This window comes from Pelodiscus sinensis, chromosome 1 (assembly GCF_052426305.1).
Source record: "Pelodiscus sinensis isolate ZL-2025 chromosome 1, ASM5242630v1, whole genome shotgun sequence".
Classification (NCBI taxonomy): domain Eukaryota; kingdom Metazoa; phylum Chordata; order Testudines; family Trionychidae; genus Pelodiscus; species Pelodiscus sinensis.
Window position 1 is genome coordinate 177,462,421 of NC_143052.1, and position 17,340 is coordinate 177,479,760.

Below are 17,340 nucleotides of genomic sequence, written 5' to 3' on the forward strand. Positions count from 1 at the left end.
TCCAGTTCTGAGTTTAGATACACATGGAACTTCACAGAATAAAATACAGGTTGAATCTCTGTTCTGGCAACACCCAAAGTCTGGCATGATTTTAGTTCACCAGATGCCCACTTACCATGGTGTAGCCAATTTTCCTGCAGTCCCATAAAGTTTGTTTACAGCCACCAGGCCTGGCTCTCAGTGTTTGTGTTGTTACTTAGCTCTAATTTACCACTAAGTGTCTTGTAAGGGTGCATCTACACTGCACCCGTAGCTTGAAATAAGCTATAGAATTTGAACTATGCAAATAGCATAGTTCATTTTAAGTCAATTTCAAAATAACTTATTTTGAAATTTGGCGCTGTCTACACAGCACTTATTTCAAAATAAATCGCTTAAGGAAATGTCCCCTACTCCTCATGGAATGAGGTTTACAGGGATGTCAGAATAGCAAGCCCATTATATTTTGAAATAACGGGCACGCTCAAAAGATGCTGCAGTGTAGACATAGCCTAAGAAACCAGTAAGGTCCTGAGGATGCCAGACTAAAGAGGCTCAACCTGTACACTTATTTTGTTAATACACTTCACCATTGTGAATACATAAATCCTTATATTACCCTGAGCAGGTGAAAATACAAAATTTGACTATTTACAATAATTAAAAATGAATTATGCAACTCTTATCATATGTATGTAGTAAATGCAAATGCTTGCTATGTTTTGAAACTGTCAGTTTATGGTCTTAGTTACATATTTCATATTTTCTAGGGATGGAGAAAAGCCAAAGAACCCGATGGTAGAGTTGTTCTATGGAAGATTTCTAGCAGTGGGTGTACTTGAAGGTATTCATTTTATATTTGAACTGGAAAAGATGTCAGTTGATATGTAAACACGTGTAGTTCAACAAATGAACTGTATAATTGTATGCATTTCTAAATGATGCTTTGCTCCACACACTACTTTTTAAAGATATGTACTATAACTGCGACCAATTTTTTCCTAGAAAAAACAAGGACATGGATAATTTTTTTTAAACTAATGCACTAAAAAAGACTTCAGATAATTTCCAGTAGAGTTGAATGCATGTTCTGGTACAGCACAATTTAGGTAGAGTTGAGTATAAACTCCCCTGAGAACTGACACATGAAGGTGGTGGAGGTTTTTTGGGCAAATATTTCCTAGTAGGCTATTATAGACAGTCCTGTTCCTTTGTGTGTTTACTGTGAGCTGTTCTCTTTATGGAATGTTTAGCAGTTTAAAATTTCTATTATTTTAAAGATGATGATGTTCCATTTGTACAGAAATCATTCTGAAAAACATTTCAACAGAATTTAAAGTGATTTCTAGATTGTATCTGTACCTGGAACATCCTCCCTCCTATGTCTTTCTGTATCACTGTGCTTCTTGAAATCCATCCTCCAAACTCATTACTTTGAGCTAATGTTCCAGCTCTCCTGATTTCTGCATCTGAACAGAGCAAGGTTACAAAACCAAAGGAGTAGAAGGAAAGGAATGGATCATGAATCATGATACTTTGTTTGTCATTACAAGAATGCCTAAATAAATACATACAAAATAAAATTATTCTCTTCTTTTGTTGTGTTACTTATTATTACTTTACCTATCTCCGTAGTTGGATGTCTTTTCAGAATTATATAATTTATCTTGACATTGTCAGAGCACAAGTCTTAGCTTATCTTCATTTTATGGCCTAATTCTGCAAAACATATTGATGCCAGTAGTTCTTTATCCTGTTAGTAGTTCCAATTGACTCTGTGGCTATGCAAGTAAGTAAGAACTGTTGAATTCGTTTCCTGGTTCAAGACATTATTTACCTGTAAATGCAGTGCACATCTACAGTGCTGTATCAATAAGTAAAACTACTTGTTTAAGTAGCATATATGTATGAACTCAAATATGATTAGATTTTAGTGGTTGAGGAGCAAAATATTGAGCTACAATAGTACGCTGTCCAGATAATTTTTCTTCTAGAGCAGCGTTGGGCTAGACAACCTCCACGTGCCAGATCTGGCCCACAACCCAACAGTCCGATTAGCTTATGCTTATTGTATAGTCAACTAGTCGCTTGCATCCCTATCACACATAGCTGCCTAGGAAGACCCAGCCCCAGTGTTGGGCTGTCTGGCAGAGCCACAGCAGTAATAGCTGTCCAGTGAGTCCGCAGAGCAGCGGGATCAGCAGGAGGTGTGGAGTCAGGTAGGAAGCTAGTGGCTGGCCCCAGGGCCTGGTGGCAGGGATCCATATATGATCTCCCTTGGTCTGACAAAATACTTCATCCAGAACCAGTCAGATCCCAAGGCTGCTGGAGCAGGAAGGTCCAACCTATAGTTATTGCCAGTCAACTTCAGTGACCCTTGATTAGATGCATCTCCATGTCTTTTGTCTTCAAGAATGCATTTCAGTCATAACTTATGTTCATAACTTTGCATATAATATCGCTACATACTTTTCAGCACAATATTATTGACCAGCAGTTATTATTTTCAGATGATATTTTACAAGGCAAATTTTGTACCAAAACCATGACAGTGCTGTGTACTATGTGAAAACAGGGATGCATTAATTGCAAATGACACTGAGCTGGACCAAGTTTTAGGCATTGTGGAGGACAGGATTGAAATTCAAATCTACCTTGAAAAATTAGACAGTTGGTCTACATTCTGCAAGATGAAATTCAATAATGCCCAGTACTAAGTACTTAGAAAAGAAAAATCAAATGTGCTACTAACAAATTGGGAAATACTTGGCAGGGAAGTAGTGCTGCTGGGAAGTATCTAAGGCCATGGTCACCAACCAGTAGATCGCAATCTACCGGTAGATCTCAGGGGCTCTAAGAGTAGCTCTTGAGCCCTCTCTGAACTGCGAGCCTGTGCAGTACATTTACATTAGATTTCCTCATGTGAGGAGCAGCTACTCACCGAGCAACAACACAGGTGAGTAGCTGCGAGGAATGGTGGGAGCTGGGAGGTTGGGAGGGCTGAAACACCCCAGCCAGCTGACTGTGGCTTTCAGCTGAAAGCGGCTGCCCCGCGCTCCAGCTGATCGGCAGCTTCTCCTCTGCACCTACCCACGTGGAGCTTGGTGCATCCTGGCTGAGCGCCATGGCCAGCTGGCCGGGCAGCCACTTCTCTTCCCTCCAGCCCGGCTGCCCTGCGCTCAGCCCAGGGAGGCTGCATCTAGCTGCAGCTGTGCTGGAGCAAGCTTCCCAGGCTGAGCGCAGGATCACAGATGCCCATCTGATGGACTGTATACGACTAGCAATCTCAGACTACAACCCAGACTTCAAGACACTGACAGATACTGTTCAGTCACAGGTGTCACACTGAGACTTTGTTATTGGAAGAAAAAAATATATATTTATCAATACTTGATTTTAGATTTACAAAATAGCAGAGAACAAAATGTATAATTGTAAATGCTTCATTTGACATTTAAATAGCATGAATTAAAAACAGACCATTTATTTCATAACTATAAATATGTAATTTTTAAATTATGCAATATATAAAATTAAAATAAACTGTTTAACAGAGTGTATAAGGGCTGAGGATAGCAAGTGATGGAGAGGAGAATAGAGAGGGCAGGGCTTCAAGGATGGGGCTGGGCGGTAGATCTTCGCCTGTTCTGAGACTTAAAAAGTAATCTTGAGTGTAAAAAGGTTGGAGACCACTGATCTAAGGGTTATAGTGGATCACATATTGAATGTGAGTCAACAATGATTCAGCTGCAGGTATATTATCAGAAATATATGTAAGGTGCAGGAAGTAACTGTGCTGCTCTCCTCAGTGCTGGAAAGGTTTCAGCAGTCTTTAGTTCTAGGTGACACACTTCAGGAATGATGTGCACAAATTGGAGGGGGTCAATTAAAATATGTTTAGTCTTGTGAAAAGAGGACTGAGGGGATATCTGATACCATTTCTCAAATACTTGAAGAGGTGGAATCCTGGGGATGGTGATCAATTGTTCTCCATGTCCATTGAAGGCAATAAAGTAATGGGCTTAACCTACAGCAAGGGCGATTTAGGTTAGTTATTAGGGGGGGAAAAAATCTGTTGGGGTAGTTGACTCTAGAAAAAGTCCCTGGGATCCTCCTCATTGGGTTTTTTTAAACTAGGTAGACAAACACCTACCAGGTATGTTCTAGGTTTCTTGGTCCTGCCTCAGCATAGGAGTTTGGACTTGATGATCTCTATAGGCTCCTTAAAGCCCTGCATTTTTTATTCTATAACTCCAACACACTATGACTAGAAGCTTAAATAATGAATGGTTTTGGATAGAACTTAATTGTCAATACCTCTCTCCTGGTAAGGTAAGAAATTTGAAAACACAGAAATGTTCGGCCAGTACCCACTGCAGGTTAATGGCTTTAAAGATTTGCACGAGTGCCTAGAAGCTGCCATGATTGAAGGGGAGATTGAATCTTTACATTCAGAAAATTCTGGGAAGTCTGGCCAGGAGGTGAGTTAAATGTTTGGTTTCTGTCAGAGCTAATAGTGCTTTTCTATGATGATGTAAATCTAGAGCAAGATTATTAACCAAGATTGTAAATTCCCACACAGCACTGTGCCATCCCTAATACATGCCTGTGTAGTATGCAATAATTGTGTAGAGTGCAAATGGCTACTTCTCACCCGACAGATCAAATAAAAGGCGTCAATTCAGCGCCAGGCTTTGGAGAGGTGTGTGCTGGTGCAAAAATGCTGTGTCAGCATCCTCTTAAGTAGTGTAGCCCTGAGTGAACATTGTGTCTAAACAATGTGGCTGGAGATTTCCCACTGCTGATTTATCGATCCATCTTTTTATTTCTAAGCTGACAATGAGGGTTACGTTACCATCACTCTTTGTGTCACTGCCCTGCTTTTGCTTGCACACAGTTGCCGGGAAGACAGCTGTAGTGGGGAAGGTGGCAGAGTCTGGAACACAGTGCTCATTTGCATTACCCTGCCTTGTCATAGTTGATTATCCTCATTGGCAAATTGTCAGAGAGAGGATCAAAGGCTATACTGGGCTGTATTCTCTCTGACTGTGCAGGCAGTAGTTTTGGTTGCCTTACTGTTTGCCTCTTCAGACTTTAAGATCCTGTATAACATAATGAGCTGACATTTTGCAAGTAACTATTATGACCTGAATTTGACAGAAAGGTGATACAAATGCACAATGTTGTTCATAGTACAATTTTAAAAATGCGAACTGTTCCAGGTGTTGTTGACACTTTCTTCTGACAACTTATCCCCTTCCGAAGAGTCACACTACATACTGACTGCATATCTGTCTAGTCTGGAACTAGCCTGTTTGCAGTCTGTTAATAGAACTTAACTCTGACCTAAGATATTTTTTTAAAAGACAAAAGTCAACACTTGGGATATTAAAATGTGGGTTATTTTGTTTTTGTTTTTTTGGTAAACGTGCAAGTTCTGGAATTTTCTTTTTGGTAATAATTGGGCTCTAATGATCTGTAGTTTGAGTAAAAACATTTAATTTCCTTTCAAGTAAAGTTGAAAGATGGAGATTATAGAAAGTCAACACTGATCCATTGTCAAAATAATATTTTTTACCCACAATGTTGGAAGCATCTTTGTAACCATATAATAAATGCAGTATGTTTGAAAAGAATTTACTGTGTGTTTGTTTTGTTCTGTCTGTTTGTTCAGCATTGGTTCACTGAACTGCCTCCTGTCTTAACTTTTGAGCTCTCAAGATTTGAGTTTAATCAGGCTTTGGGAAGGCCAGAGAAGATCCACAACAAATTAGAATTTCCTCCAATTTTATATCTGGACAGGTACAGTATAATGTAGTCAGCAGGATCTTAAAGCATGTTTATAAATATAAATCATATTCAACTGCCAGTTCTTTTTATACTGGGTTAAATCACTTGTGATCACATTTTAGAGAGAATATCTTAAGTGTTAATGTCTTGTAATGATCATTTTTTGGATTCATGTAAATTACAAAACTTGTAGGTATGCTGCTATTCATTAATAACTTCCCCTATTCTACTGCTTTTGACCCGTATATAACTTAGCTAAATGGTTATTCTGAAAGTGTTATCCACAGAATTGCAAATACTTTTTCTACTGTGTTTAACTAGTACACGTATAATACCTTACGGCACAGACTGTTGTGCCAATTAAGGGCACTTGAGGGTTAAGTCTACCCTGCTGAAAATGGGTGCTCTTATAGGTTACAGGGTGAGTTTATGTGGCGAGGGGAACACTGTTAGCTGCTGCTGACATTGTGCAAACCAACTTTGTGTTTGTGAGGACAGACAATTTTCATGAGGAAGCGTTGCTATGTGGACTCAACTAAAACTCTGTTTCTCACAACTGTCTCAAAGCATGTTGAGAAGTAGTTATAATAACATGTGTGTGTTTGTTGTCCGGGCAGAGTTTTGTAGCTTGGAAATTAGACTTTTCTGAACGTTTTATTATGTTAAATACAATGCCAAAGATTAGCATAAATTTGTATTTTGTAGAAGTAATTCATGTCAAAATGAAATTCAAATTATACCTCTGATGAATAATGGACAAAGGTAAATGTCTTGGGCCTAGTCTGTGCTTAATTTAAGTGGATATAGGCTCTCTTAAGGCTGAAAATTAACACTCCTGTATGTTGTGGTTCATCTGATTGGACACTCCTCCACCTCCAGAAGCCACATGGTTAGGCTGAGGCATGAATTGTTCTACCTACGGTTGCTTAAGGAGATAAATTAGCTACAGTATTGGGGGAGGGAACCCTTCTGAAGGGGCAGGAAGGCTCTATGCTACAGTGTTACATGAGAGTAGCTGCTTGTGGCTATACTGTTGTAGTGCTCATAGTGTAGACATGGCCTTATAATTAGTCTTTTCTGTTATGTATGGGTTTTTAATGCATCATGAAAGGAAGAAAAATGATTTATTGAATGAAACTTAGTCCTTGACAGTGAATGTGTGTGCAAGTTAAGAATTCAGCATCACTACTGAAATGCAGAGTGGTGACTCCTTGTCTACCATTTTGTCTTGACAGATACATGCACAAAAACAGAGAAATTACAAGAATTAAACGGGATGAGATCAAGAGACTTAAAGAGTATCTCACAGTGTTACAGCAAAGATTAGAACGGTACTATAGATGATTTTTCCAAGCATAAGTACAAATGGCATTGAATTGTAGACTGTACAGAACAGAATAATTCGTTCTTTTATATATAACTAAGTGTTGCAAAGTTTCCCATGCATTTTTGTGGAAGATTTATTTAAGTAAGAGTTAATTAAATGCATTTCATTTATTATGACAGGTTTATTTTACTTTATTTTACTGTTTGCCAAAAATTCCATTTTGTTTGTGTGTCATGGTATTTATATATTTCTATGGTTAACAGATATTTAAGCTATGGTTCTGGTCCTAAACGATTCCCCTTGGTAGATGTCCTACAGTATGCATTGGAGTTTGCATCAAGTAAACCTGTGTGCACTTCTCCGATTGATGATATTGATGCTACTGCTCCCCCTAGTGGTAATGTAACAACACAGACAATACCAAGGTAAAAATGAGACCTCGTTTGTGTCCTGTGTTTGGTGTTTCTGGTTTTAAGTTTTTCTTTTTAGGTCATTTGTGGATCGCTTTTAATGAATTGTGTGTTCCTCCAGTATGAGTTAGGACTAGGAGCAGATGAGTGTTGTATTAAAAAAATAAACAGTATCGTTGATCAATAATAGTAAAAGTGACTCTCTTAAAAGCCAAACCTCCCAACTAATATGGGAAGACGTAGGATTTGCTGCTTCTACCCATTAACATTTTTCAGTAATATAAAATATGGAGTATTTTTGTTATTTATTATAAGAACCTCTTCTCAGATATTGTTTTAGTGGAGATTTGTCAATTTTAAATAAAAGCCAGAGGCCATATTGTATATTGTCAATTGTAAGAAAAATTTATCTTAGTGATAGAATTTTGGAAAACTGTGAGCTTATCTGTTTTGTTAATATGTCTAGTTGTAAAACCAAAACTTTCCTAAAAATTGAAACGTTATAAACAGTGTATTAAGAGTAACAATTGCAATTCTAAAATGGATACAAGAATTTGTAGGTGGATAAATTATACATCACTGGAAAAATACATTATAAGAATCCCAGAATTTTGCTCTTGCACATGCCTTAAGTGTTGCTTTATTCCAGCAATGATATGCATTTCAAAATCTCAGTTGTATGCTATCTTCTCTTGTTGTGCTTTACTACTTAAAATTATTCTTTGATCATGATAAATTCATTTACATAGGCTTTGCTTTTTTATATTGCTTTATAAAAGTTGGAATGCGATATGGACAAAGGTAAAATTCTGCCCTTATCTACACCCCATTGAAGTAAATGGAGTTGAAAGATTTGTAAATTAGGTTTGAACGTGGCATTGTGAACATTGTGATGATGAAGCAGTTTTTTATACCAACTTATTTATTGGGATAGTATCCAGCAAACCAATTAAACATTGTATTGTGAACATTGCAAGTATCCCTACCAAAGTAAATGGATCTAAGGCTTTTTCTTTTTTTTTAAGTTATTTGCTGGTACTTTTGTGATCATCCTGCATGTAGAAACTTCCTATTAATAAAACAGTTGCACATTCTTTAGCAAGGTAACACTGTTTGCCAAAAGCCTCAGAGGGGTAGCCTAAATTACACTCCAGCAAGTGCTTTGCTGTTGAAAATTGTGTTTTGTTCTGAATTGATATACAGGCAGTCCCCGGGTTACATACAAGATAGGGACTGTAGGTTTGTTCTTAAGTTGAATTTGTATGTAAGTCGGAACTGGTACATATTGTAGGGGAAACTCTAGCCAAACATTTCTCCAGAGCTCAGTTTTATTCTCCCACACCTCACTTCCCTCAGTCCTTTATTCTCAAGCTGAGGTGTCTGCTGAGAAAAGCCGCTCCGCATCTCCCTGGTCTGCTGGGGGGGGAGGGCGCTAGCTTCACGTCTCCCTGGTCTGCTGGGGGGAAGCAGCTAGTGCGGGGTTGCCTCACCCTGTTTGTAAGTAGGGATCCGATGTAAGTCGGGTCCATGTAACCCGGGGACTGCCTGTAGTGAGATGTGAGTATTGTGACTTTTAGGCCTATAGTGGAAATATGTACATTAACATAATATCAGCTAGAAGTATTCCCTGAATTCTCCAAATCACAAGAGACTCCAGTCTTCCTTCGGTAGCCTCAGGAGGCATAATCCCAAGTAAATAGAAAAGTGTTTTGCCATGAAGGTGAGCAAATATGAGCTCTGTCATCTGTACTGATCTAAAAATGAGTCATAAGCCTTTTAGCTGATGCCAAAATGGGGAGGCACAAGGGCAAAAGTGATCTTTGGGACTAGTTATATACTAGGTTTTTTTTTCCTTAATTTTCCACCATTGCTGCCCATGGCAATAGTGATAGTTACTCCAGGGGGAACTCTGAGCTGGAAAATTCAAAATATTGTCCACAATATTTTAAAATTCTGCAGCATTTTGCATGTCTTACTTTTCAAAATAACAGTGTAATCACACTAATTTCAGTTATTTTGGTAATTTATTTCAGAATACCTGTCAGTACATATGTCTAACAATGCACACAACAAAAAAGATTCAGGAATGCTTTTTGACAAATTGATTCCTTATTAGTCATATTAATACAGAACTTGGGAGTAATAATTAATTTAAACTACAAAAAAGAACTGTATTTCAACCCTTCTCAGAAGCAGTGCAAAGGCTTGGGGAGACAGCACTGAACAGTTTTTTGGGAGAGAGGGATTGTTAACGCATTGGGGAGCTTTACCAATGACCAATGCAGACTGTAGCTGATCCTAGCTTCTCCCTTTGTCAGGCACATCAGCTCCTGTTCCTATGTGTCCCTGCACCTCTTCTCAGCCACTCATTTCACCCCGTCTTTTGAGGCCTTCATCCTCATTGCCATTCAGCCCCTGGCTCAATGCTGTCAGCCCACTAGTCCCTGTGCTCCTGCCCCAGTCTGTCCCTCCATCACTAGTCCTTCTGAACCTCAGTTTGTGTAACACCATCAACAACCCTGTGTGTCCTTTTCTGTCCATTGACCCTTCCCCCATATTCTGTGGGTAGGTCACTGGGAGGAAAACAGCCTCTGCTACTTTCCTCTTTGCAGCTAGCTGCTCAGACACTGAGCTGGCTGCCCTCTCATCAGGTACCACAGCAGCCATTGTGGAATGAAAGATATAGCTGCAGCAATATTCTGTTGGGGGGCAGTGGAATCTGTGGGGAACATGAATTCTGTGTGTGAACAGTGGTGCAGAATTTCCCTACAATTAATGGCAGTGTTAATGCAGATGTTTACCCTTCTCAGAGGAGCTCTGAAATGCCAGTAGCTTGTGGTCACAAGTGCTCCCATTGTGGATGAATAACAGCTATAGCAATGGTGGAAAACTGAAGAAAAGATCTACTGTGCACAAGGTGTTAGAAAACCAGTAGTTACATTTTGTAATATTAATTTACATTCGGAAAAAATTGCCTTGATGAAACCATGTATCTAATATTTTTTTCTCTGAGATGAGTAGTTTATGCTTAGAAACACTTGGATTACTTAAGCAGTTTTGTAATACTGTGGAGAAATTCTGATCAGTTTTCAATAAAGTAAATTCTGACCTGAAAGATTTAACTGTGATTCTCTCTCTTGTAAATGTGATTGCCATATGGCATTCTATGACAATATAAGAAGTTGTATGGTGATTCCATTTCATATTTATTCTCTGGACGGCATTGCTTTAACTTGATAACTGTTAGCTTTAAAGTGTTTAAATTGGCTCATATTAAGAAGAACAAAACATACGAGGGATTGGTTGGTTTATATTTTAGTTCCAAGTATCTGTGAAGTCAGTTTCTTTAGTTTATAGTTTGTGTATAGGGAGTTTGATGTCTTGTTTCATATTTTAAACAAATGCAGCACAACAGAGCAACAGGGGCCTTCATCTTCAGAGATACCAAGCACATCACCTGTACAAAGATCAGTAATACACAAACCATTTACACAATCCAGAATTCCTCCAGATTTGCCAATGCATCCGGCACCAAGACACATAACTGAAGAAGAGCTTTCAGTGTTAGAAGGCTGTTTACATCGTTGGAGGACTGAAGTAGAAAATGACACTAGAGGTACAGTGAGAAAGCACAGATTACAGTTGGTTTTGAAAAGGATTATTAAAAATGTTTTGGTAATAGGGGGAAAAATATCTGCCTGACTTAAATAATTTTTCACAAATTTTTTTGGACTTACATTTGCCTTCAACAGACAGATGAAGGAGAAATCTAGTACTAACAAAAATATCATTGTGTCTCAAATGGTAAAGCATTCATTTCTGGTCCAAAACCTTGCCTTTTTCCATTGGAGTTGGGTTTGTACCATATTCAAGCATTGTTGTGCTGTGTGATTTGGAAAGGGAGGAGGAAAGAAAAATGGTACTTGCACTGCTAACATTTTTCATCATTATCCTGTAGTTGTCAGTGTAACAGGCAGTTTAAGGAGTTATGCCAGATTGTGCACCCCAAAAGGTGCACAATCTGGGCTCTTTCAAGAGCGTGCAGAAAGTTTCTTTGCAAAAGCTACGTATAGTTGCCACGCCTTAATCTGGGAGAATGTATTGACTGCTGCTTTGGTGTGGAGCACAAGGAAGGGCACTAATTGTTTAGACAAAGACAGTAACAAAGTGGAGCCACTTCCTTACCCATTGAAAGTACCTGATAACTCATGGGGAGCAAACTTCACCATTTCTTGAATTGAGGGATTTACATTAAGAACTGAGAAATGTCAGTGCCTGATGTGAGTGATTTACATCAGTTTTGAAATAAGATTAGAAATATTTGTCCCTTCCTAGACCATGTAAGTCAGAAAAAAAGATGCTGTATCATATTTGAAGAAGGATATAGAAAACCCATAGTGATGGCATAGGAGGATATGACTATTTTTCTTATTCCCTTAGACTTGCAGGAAAGCATATCTAGAATACATCGGACAATTGAGTTGATGTACTCTGACAAATCAATGATCCAGGTAAGTAAAATATCCACGAGAGAACCCAAAAATTGATGATTTTAATGAAAGACATTTCCTTAATTCTTGCTTTAAAAAAAAAAAGAGCAATCTATAATGTGTTGATTCTTAATCAAAAGATCACAAAGTTTTGTCAACCGTAATTAAGTACCACTAAATTAAATAAACCATTATACTGCAATATCTTTTTTGTGGGGAAGTCAGACATTAGAAACCAGGTGACTTAACCAAACTCATTCTAGAAATCTGTAGCAAAACCCAGAATACCTTCTGATTCTGTACAGCTGTGTTGATTCTGTGCTGTGCTATAATTTTAGCATTGCACAGTAGAAGCTACTTAGGCTGTCAAATTAGGTATTCCAATCAAGATAAGACGTTTTAGAAAGAGGAAGAATATTTGAATAAAAATACAGGAAGCATATCTCCTTTATGTTTATATTTCGTTTTCATTTCTCCTGCATTTTACTTTGAAAATCATACAGCATAACTCAGGATTTCACTCTATTTAATGCTTAATTAAATAACCCTTATTTCTTTGAAACTATCAAAAGGAGTCCATATTCAGCAACAGTTACTTGAATTCTGTCCTGATAAAGCATCAGTCAGTTTGTTCACTGTCATGCTAAACCATTTTCTTGGGGCACACAGCTTGATAAAGTGATATGTTTTGTACTGTGATCAGCAATACTAAGCCATCATGATATATAGTAGTGGTTCTTTTAGTAATTTTGTATCCACATAAGCACATAAGCATCCTTTCATGTGTGGTATTGTAATGTGTGATTTTAGGTAGTAAAGTTGTACTTGTTAGTGTGTGTGGCAAGTTACAGATGTAACATAATGTCTCCTATAAGCAGTCTCACTTAATCCTGGGCCCCTGACTAATGATCAGGCCTACAGCTACTAGTCTGGCCCCTTTAAGATGGTGAAAACCAGAGTGCGGGGCAGGTTGCAATGCTTGCGCCAGTCCACAGTCAAAACAGCTCAGGCCCTGGTTTGGGGTGGGCGAACAAACAGTTCTCAGGTTCAGTGTTAGCCTAGGCCCTGGTTCAGGATGGCGCAGGCAAACAAACAGTTCCCAGCACAAGTGGGGAGGTGGAGACTGCCACCCAGTAGGTAGAGTTGCAGGGGGGGCTGTGGGCCCTCCCTACTCCACTGCATCCTGGCCCAGGACCCTCGTAGTGGCAGCCTTGACAGCCACTGGGGTTAGCAGGGAATCCGATCCGAAACACACCTATACACGTCAAAGGGCTATCAAGCCTCCCTGACCATCGTTTGCTTCCTCTGGGCCACTTCCAAACTCCCTCTCCATCTAGGGTTGCCAGATGATTTAATCAAAAATACCGAACATTCCTCCCTTCCTCCTCCTGCCCCCCAAAAAAACCCCACTCGAAAGGGAAAATTCTGTTGAGGGGGAAAAAAGGGAGAGAGACCAAAGTTGTTGACAGGAAAAAATAAAAGACCCTAAGAGTTAAGCAAAAGAATAAAAAAATAAAACAGCATTAAAACATCATGGCCCCTTTAAGTGCATGCAGAGAGAGAATACGGATAGGAAGAGGAGAGGTTGAGCCTAAGAGCCAGGGAAGGCATTGCTTCCCCTTTCTTCAGGTCTTTAGGCTTTTTGCTGGCCGCTGACTTGTTTTCTTGGTCGAGCCAGAAGGGAGCTTCCCTGCAGAACCACGTAAGCAGGGGATTTGGGAGGGGTGGAGGAGTCAGGGGCTGGGCCCAGCTGCTGAGTGTGTCGTAGGGTTGCCAGGTATCTGGTATTTTTGTGACCTGGTAGGGAAAAAAAACCCAGAAAATACTGGACATTTTAGGTGTCCAGTATTTTCTGAATTTTTATTTTTATTTTTTTTTACCAGACAGGAGGCGAAAATACCAGATTGTCCAGGTCAATACCGGACACCTGGCAACCCTACCTCAGTCTGTACCTGACTCCTGGTCAGCAGCAGGTTCACAGGGTCTGAGTACTCTTCATGTGGAGACAGGGTACAGAAAGTCTCCTCTTCAGTGCCTGGGCCGGGCGCCCTGGCTCAGTTATCCACCTCCACCAGATCCCCAGGGCCTAAGCATGAGAACTCAGCGCAGGCCTCTGCTCTCTCCACCCTACGGTGCTCCTGGGCTGGGCTTTTATACATCCTGCTCCACCCCTAGGCCTCTACGAACTTAGAGGCAGGCTGCCTCTCAGCCCACCCAGGCTCAGAGAAGGGTTCTTCCTCCTCAGGATCAGTGAGCGGCCACCCCTGCTCACTGCACTCCAGATTCCAGAGAGTTTACAGACCAAATTAAAGGTAAATACACCAAGGTTAGGAGAGCAAAGAGAGGGACGGGGACTACAAATGAAGAACTATCTGTCCATTTCTTTTGTATCATCAAAGAAGATATAAACATTTGTTTGAGACAATTTATAAGAAGGTGCTATAAAAGAGAAAGGGTGCTGCATGGGATCTATCTGATAGTCCTACTGTAGCTCTCTTGTGGTGTGTTGGAGATTAGCAACCAAGGTGCAGAAGCTGTTTTACAGTATGACCAATGCCTGCTGCTTCATAGAGAGGTATAAAAAAATCATACAGCAATAACCTGCCTGAAAGCAAATTACCTTCTAACCCCTAGTTAATACCCAGAAGCCAGGAGGGCTTTATATATTTTCCAAAACTCTTGTTCCTCTTCAAATGCTTATTCCTGTGTGCATTCCACTGTGTGTTCATGTGCTTCGTGCACTCAGTTGGAGAATTCTTGCAAATATTGTCTTTAAATGAGCCATTGCTTTCCTCAACTTTCAGCCAGCATGATGACGTTCTTTCTTAAAATGGCCTGGATCAGAACCAGTGTTCCTTGTAAGCTGTGCACTTTTGCGGACAACCAGCTGATGAGCAGAACGCCCACAGCTAAGATTTTTGTTGCTACTGGTGTTGCGCATTTGCACATGTCTCAGTGCACAAAAAAATGCATTCTGCACATGGGTGGAAAAAATCTGTACGTGGATGGAAAAGATTAGATGGAATATTGATCAGAACCGCCTGTGCCCAGAGCTTTCCTTCAGTTTCTCCAATCTGTAAATTTTTCAGTTTCTTTTATTGCTGTTTGTGTATAATTATTTTATGCTAGTAAGTTTTTAATTGTTTTTTAAAGTTTTTAGCAGCGTTTTCTACTTTGCTTCCCTGCCTTGGGGGAACCTCATTTTCTACTCTTCCGTAAGTGTAAGAGAATCCTGGGCTATACCCAGGATTCCAGACTTCATAAATATCATAAATGTGATATAAGCTACACTTACATCATAGGCTACACTTACATCATAGGGTATGTAGTGCAAGTGATATCTCAGTTCATTTGATCTTACACAGTCCTTTGAGTACTTGCATGAATTACTTCTGGTAGCCTTTGCTGTGATACGTGATTACTGATATGTCTCAGAGCATAGTGTTCAGAGCATAGTGTTAGTTGTAAAGGGAGAGCTTGGACAGGCCAATAGTTCAAGAGTTGGTCTTCAAGGAATTGCTCAGAGTAGAAGAATACTCACTTGCCAGAAGCATCTTGTTGGTATAACACTTTCGAAAATGTGAGGAGGAAAAAGATAAAGGTCCCATATTAACAGGGGCTCCCAATTTAATCATTCTTTGGTTTTAAAAAAGATTGGGTGATATCAACAGGATGCCCTGGGATAAAGCACACCATCACAGACAAGAAGTGTGAGTCAGACCATACATGGAATGTGACATGGGAAAAAAACCAGGGAGAAAGAGAGAAGAGGGCAAGAGAGAGAGAGAGAGAGAGAGAGAGAATGGGGGAGGGCATTCAGGGCGAGAGGGGAAGAGAAACATGTCAGGTATGAAGTCTCACAGCCTGTGGCAGCAGATGGGCCAGCATTGACCTCCCCTGGTCCGGCACATTCACTGGCTCAGGACTGGTTAGGTCTCAAGGTTGCTGGACCAGAAAGGTTCTTCTTGTAGTAACATTTGGTAATTTGAAAGCTCACAGCTAGGTGCAACAATTATTTTTGAGGCTGAACGGCAATTAGTTTTAAGGCACTTAGTCTCTCTGCTAAGAAGGCTTTCAGACATCCAAATACATTTCCAAATGATCTGTGATATGAAGAAACACCTGCCCGGTTCATTTACTTCTAGATAGCTAAAATGTATTAGCCAACAAACATTTAAGAGAAGTAAGAACGATAATTAAGTGAAAGAGTAAAAAGATTCTTATAGCCATGACTCAGCCAATATATTGGGGCCCAGGTGTCATTTTATTTCCTTGAAATACATAATTCCATAAACCAAAGATGATACAGATGCCACATTTGGTACCTGAAGTGATACTACACCCATTTCTTAATCTGAAAGCTCTGGTCTGTTCATAAAGGGTTTAAAATTAGAACTTCAGCTTCTTGGAGACTGTGCAGATACCAAACCAGTCTGGTATCGTATTCTGGGAATGGAGCTTGCACCACAACACTTCAGCCTGCTATTCCTGGAGGTTGCCCTAGGCTGGGAGGAGACTGATCTTTATAGATAATCCAATTCCAACTTTTGACTCTGGGTTATGGGAGTATAAAGACATTCTTGTTTTTCTTTTAGAATACTGCTGATGTGAGAGCACTTTCATAACAATCTGATATTATTAATAGTAAGCTTCCAGTTGCTATAGTGATTCCTTTTTAGGTCATAGTTTGATGTTTGAGATATTACTGGAGTCCATATAAGCAATTTTGTTTTGAAGGATGGAACATTAGTATTTGTTTTGCTTTATGTTTTAATAACCCGTGAACTTTGTAATACGCACTCTAAATATATAAAAATAAGGCTTCTGAAACATCATATTAAGGGAAACAATCCTATGGGGAAATTTCAGTACTCTGTAGAGCCATAGCAAAATGATCGTGTGTCATTTATAGCTGATTTCCTACTTTGCCTTGCTACTTTAACCAGGAAGACCAAATAAATGGATTTATCAACAGTTAATTGACAAATCTTCTTGTATGAATGCATGCCCTTAGAAACTAGAAATGTAAGTTTGTAATGGCCCTTTGTTCCTATAGAAATTCATTCCACAAAGTTGGACTTCCCCCTGACAAAGTTACGGCATAGGTGAGCTTGACTTTTATTATAGAAAGCTGCCTTGCCTAAGCGAAGTAGTCAGACGTGCTCTTCATCTTGAAGCTTCAGGTGATCTTTTAGATATCCTGGTCTGAGGACATAGTGACCTGAAGGTATGGACAGACCCCCTTGAATTGGACCCCAATATTCTTTATGGGATGGAAGCATAGAGAGTGGAAGAGAGTTCGCTGAACAGACATATTGCAGTATTCTCTGCTAGATGGGGTTTC

General features: G+C 39.6%; 1 protein-coding gene across 4 annotated transcripts in view; it reads left to right on the forward strand.

Annotated features, from left to right (window-relative positions):
* The window catches only part of USP25 (ubiquitin specific peptidase 25), a 135,621-nt gene that overhangs the window by 83,529 nt on the left and 34,752 nt on the right, over nt 1-17,340 (forward strand). For all 4 annotated transcript variants that reach the window (XM_075909861.2, XM_075909871.2, XM_075909879.2 and 1 more), the window contains 7 exons: nt 750-823; nt 4,312-4,460; nt 5,654-5,781; nt 7,005-7,100; nt 7,360-7,521; nt 10,914-11,122; nt 11,947-12,017. In XM_075909861.2, the coding sequence (XP_075765976.2) occupies nt 750-823; nt 4,312-4,460; nt 5,654-5,781; nt 7,005-7,100; nt 7,360-7,521; nt 10,914-11,122; nt 11,947-12,017 (889 nt within the window). The remainder of the gene's footprint in view (nt 1-749; nt 824-4,311; nt 4,461-5,653; nt 5,782-7,004; nt 7,101-7,359; nt 7,522-10,913; nt 11,123-11,946; nt 12,018-17,340) is intronic.